This window comes from Muscardinus avellanarius, assembly GCF_963383645.1.
Source record: "Muscardinus avellanarius genome assembly, chromosome: 1".
In the NCBI taxonomy this organism is placed as follows: Eukaryota; Metazoa; Chordata; class Mammalia; order Rodentia; family Gliridae; genus Muscardinus; species Muscardinus avellanarius.
The window spans coordinates 180,691,450-180,696,480 of record NC_137786.1 but is presented as its reverse complement, the minus strand read 5'-3'; the positions used below and the strand labels follow the sequence as shown (position 1 = coordinate 180,696,480).

Here is a 5,031-nt window from a genome sequence, read left to right as displayed (position 1 = left end):
AACAAAAACAACTGTGTTTCACATTCTCCTGAGGATTATTTCACCCATGAAAACACTAAACCTATGACCATCATTATTTTTCTTCCAAGATTAAACATATTCTCAGAAGTCAAACCTGCAAAGGAAATCCCATGTTCCCAACAGGATTACTGTTTCTATATAAAATTTTCTGGCATCCCTCATAACTAGCAATGCAAATTGTATGCTGAACCAACTGGGTTTTGCCATGAAAAAAAGAATCAGGTCTTTATTTTGCTGCTTATAAAGATGTTATTATATATCCTATTTTAATTTTTTTCCTCAAAGCAGATAAACATTATTGAAAATTAGGGCATCACACACTTGGGGAATTTAAAATAGAATTTACAATACAATTTCTCAAAATATTTTAAATTATCTATTAATGCCAATCTCTATCCCAAACTCTAACAGTTCACAATTTCTTCTCACCGGTTTTCCTGGCCTAGAGGTAAACTACCTCTGGCTGGCAGTCCCTTTCTCCTCCATCTATGCCATGGTGTTCCTGGGAAACTGCATGGTGCTTCATGTGATCCGGACTGAGCCGAGCCTGCACCAGCCCATGTTCTACTTTCTGGCCATGTTGGCTCTCACAGACCTAAGCATGGGACTGTCCACAACCCACACAGTGCTGGGCGTCCTGTGGGGGTTCCTGCAAGAGATCAGCTTGGATTCCTGCATCGGCCAGTCCTATTTCATCCATGGTCTGTCCTCCATCGAGTCCTCTGTCCTCCTTGCTATGGCCTTCGACCGCTGCATTGCCATTCGCAACCCTCTTCGCTACTCCTCCATCCTGACTAATGACAAAATCATGAAAATTGGGATAGCTATCTTATGTAGGAGTTTTTTACTTATTCTACCTATCATCCGCCTGAGGTTCTTAAACTATTGCCGTCCTCATATCCTCTCTCACTCCTTCTGTCTGCACCAAGACTTACTTCGAATAGCGTGCTCAGACATCCGCTTCAACAGCATCTATGCTCTGATTCTAGTGATCATCAACCTGCTGTTGGATGCAGTGCTCATCCTCATCTCCTATGTCATGATCCTGCACACAGTGTTAGCCATTGCATCCCGGGAGGAGAGGCTCAAGTCCTTGCAGACGTGTGTCTCTCACATCTGTGCGGTTTTGGTTTTCTACATCCCTATCATTGGTCTGACCATGGTTCATCGCTTTGGAAAACACCTCTCACCGCTGGTTCACGTCCTAATGGGCAACATCTACATCCTTTTCCCACCTTTGATGAACCCCATTATCTACAGTATCAAGACCCAGCAGATCCGAAGGAGAGTCCAGAGGTTGTTCTCCTTGAAAAGAGCTTAAGTCTTGAGATGCAATGTGAGTCCATGTGAAACCAACAAGTTAAAGAGGTTAAGAGTCAGTAATTCAAAGTAGATATACTTACTTGTATTTTAATTATGTTTTATAGTTCATAAATACTTCGTGAGATTCACATGTATAATAATGCAATCAATTTTATATATCACAATATTCATTAACAATGGATTGAGAATCATATTAGTGAGTGAAGTGTATTTCATAGTAAAATCTATATTTCATTATTGCAGGTTGAGTGATATTCTTTTTGTATCCACTCATTATTGAAAACATAAATGTTGTATGTAAAACTCTTGAAGTAATTACTAACAAATCAAACATTATCATGGGCTTTTTACTATTCATCAGTGTATTTATTTTTATTTATGGTCTCTGCTATCCAATTCTGCTACATGGTTATTTAAAGAGGTAAGCATGACAGGATAATTGAAGTATTCATATAATTTTATAAGTAGTGAAACAAAAAATAACATAATAGTAATCTTATTTTTATAGTTAATATAATATATAATTGCATTAATATATAATATAACTTAAATGGTGCATTACAGTTATATATTATAATAAGATATATAGTTATAAGATCATATATGCACACAGCATTTGGTGTGTTTCACTCTCATTCTACCACACTCCTTCCTCTTTCTTTTTGTTGAGATTGGTATTGATTATTTTATATATGTACAGAGAATTACTTTAACTGCTGCCTTCATCAAGTCTCCTTGCCCCTTGTCCTAAATCCCTTCCATCTCCCTACTGGACTTTTCCCTTCTTTATCTGAAGTCCCTTTGCTTCCCTGGTTTCTCTCTAGCTTCCACATATGAGAGAAAACATACAACTGTTTGCTTTCTGAAACTGGCCAATCTCAGTTAATAGTCTCTAGTTCCATCCATTTTTCTGTAAAATATGTTATTTTGTTCTTTTTTATGACTGAATAAAATTTCGTTGTGTGCATATACCACAGTTTTGTCATCCTTTATTTCCTTTTTGTGGTCATGGGGATTAAACCAAGGTGCATTCTACCTCCAAGCCACATCCAAAGCCCATTATGTTTTTTATTTAGAAACAAGGTTTTCCAAAATTGCTGAGAATATCACAAAGCTGCTGAGCCTGGTCAAGAACCTGAAATCATCCTGTCTCAGTACTGGGATAAAGACATGAGACATCATGCCTGGCTCATTTGTTTCTAAATTGTCCTCCTACCCAACAATTTCCACAAGATTCCATACTCCAAATGAACAGTATTTGCACTAGTAGCTGTTAGAGTAGAAAGAAATCTTTTGTGGTTAGTTTCTTTCTCTATATAATAATGAAGTAGTTACTACTTTAGAAGGCCATTTGCTCCATATTTTATGTTTTAAATTTTGTATTGGTGCATTGTACTCATATATTATAATAGGGTACAAGATGGTAGAGGCATACATACATACATCCATCAATCACCCAATTAGCCTTTACTCAATTTCTACCCCACTCCCTCCCCTTCCCTCCTTCTCATGTTTGGAATAGTGATTGACTTTGATTATTTGTGAATGTACATCATGAACATTAGAGAATCTCCCTCTTCCCCCCTCTCATTCCCTCAGTTAGGCCACCTTATTTGCTCGTCTATAGTATCTCCTTCTTTGTCTAGAGTTCCTCCTATAATCTATTTTCTCCATAGCTTTCACATAGTAGGGAGAGAATCTGATTTCTTATTTTTTGTGACTGACTAATCTCAGTATAATGTTCTTCAGTCCTATCCATTTCCCTGTAAATGACATACTTGTGTTTTTCTTTATGGCTGAGTAAAATTCCATTGTGTATATATCCAACAGTTTTGTAATCCATTCACCTGTTGATGGACATCTTGGCTGGTTCCATAGTTTGGCAATTGTGAATTGTGCAGCTATGAACATAGATACACATGCATTAGTTTGGTAGTTTGGTTTCTATTCTTTGGGTAGATACCCAGATGTGGTATTGCTGGATCATATGGTAGGTTTGTTCACATTCTTCTGAAGATTCTCTATACTTTTCCCAAAGTAGTTGCACTAATCTGCAGTCCCACCAAAAATGTATTAGAATTCCCACTTCTCCACATCCTTGCCAACATTTGTTGTTTGTGTTTTCAATGATTGCCATTCTAACTGGAGTTAGGTGAAATCTCAGGGTAGTTTTGATTCGCATCTCTCTGATTGCTAATGATGTAGAACATTTTTCATTAATTTATTGGCCTTTTGAAATTCTCCTTTTGTGAAGTGTCCATTTAGTTCACTTGCCCATTTTGATTATCTTATTTGTTTTCTTAGTGCTAAGTTTCTTGAGTTCTCTGTAGATTGTAGATATTAGTCCTTTATCAGAAGAGTAGGTGACAAAAAAAAAATCTTCACCCATTCTGTTGGCTCTCGGTTGAGGTTCTTGATAGTTTACTTATCATACAGAAGCTCTTCAGTTTAATGCAATCCCACATATTGATCTACCTTTTTGTTTCTTGTGCCTTTGGGGTCTTGTTGAGAAAGTTTTTATCTATGCCTATGTATTGCAGTGTTGGACCTATGCCCTCTTCAAGGAGCCTCAAGGTCTCTGTTCTAATTTCCAAGTCTTTGATCCATCTTGAATTGACTCTTGTGCAGGGTGAGAAAGTAGGATTTATTTCTATTTTTCTGTATATGGTTAACCAGTTTTGCCAACACCTTTTGTTGAACAGGCTATTTTTTTCCCCAGTGGATGTTTTTGGCCCCTTTGTCAAAAATCAGTTGGCTGTAAGTTTGTCAATTTGTTTCTTGGTCTTCTATTCTGATCCGTTGGTCTATGTATCTGTTTATGTGCCAATATCAATATTAGCTTAAAACAGAATATTAAAATACAAAAACAGGTTCCGGTGCAACATTTAGGCCCAAGCTAATCAGTGGCTATATAAAAATTTTAGAATCAAAATAAACTTATTTTTTATTGTTTGCTGCCAGCTCTTAAAATATGAAATATTTCAACAAAATTTTTAAGAATTATGCATATACATAAATTTTGAAAGTTCCTTCTTATAAACTTAACATTATAATGGACAGCATAGGCCTTGATATCTTCCATATGTTAAAACTATGCCTTTGAACACTATTTCAGAAACACAACAGTCTCATGCTAAAAATGTCATCCCTGCTCGGTTTATTTATTTCACTTTATAATTTGAGCTATTTGTCTAAAAATTTAATTTATTAATAATGTAAAATCTATGGAGCTAATTGAACAATGCAGTTCATCTCACTGTCTTCAATGAGATTAAACATGAAATGAGAATGGATCCATTTGTTTAACTGATCAGTGATTCTGAAGTTGAGTCCTATCAAGTGCTGAACAGATTAGCAAACACATGTGCAGAGTTCAGAGATGCTGAACGATTGAAAGATATGTATAGAGCTTTAGAGTAATTGAGTAGGTAAGGTTAAATAATAAAAACATGTATAATGTGTTCAGTTCTCAGGGATAAATATTGTATTAGGACAGAATAAGTGCTATAAATAGTCATGATCAGAGTAATTCTCTCATTCAAACATTTCTCAATTCCAAGGGATTGGCAGATCACTGTAAACTTTACCTATGGACTATAATAAGTATACATTAGAATGTTCTTTCATTTGATGCTTAGATATATATTTTACAGTACACACCCTTATAACTAAAATGTTTGAATACTA

At 35.8% G+C, this 5,031-nt stretch overlaps 1 protein-coding gene across 1 annotated transcript; it reads left to right on the top strand.

Annotated features, from left to right (window-relative positions):
- Nucleotides 1-403: 403 nt before the first annotated feature.
- LOC308259033 (olfactory receptor 51V1-like) lies at nt 404-1,342 on the top strand (the record flags this gene model as incomplete). Its single annotated transcript, XM_080689767.1, has 1 exon — nt 404-1,342. The coding sequence occupies one exon, from the start codon at nt 404-406 to the stop codon at nt 1,340-1,342; it is 939 nt and encodes a 312-aa protein (XP_080545893.1).
- Between the last annotated feature and the right edge of the window lie 3,689 nt (nt 1,343-5,031).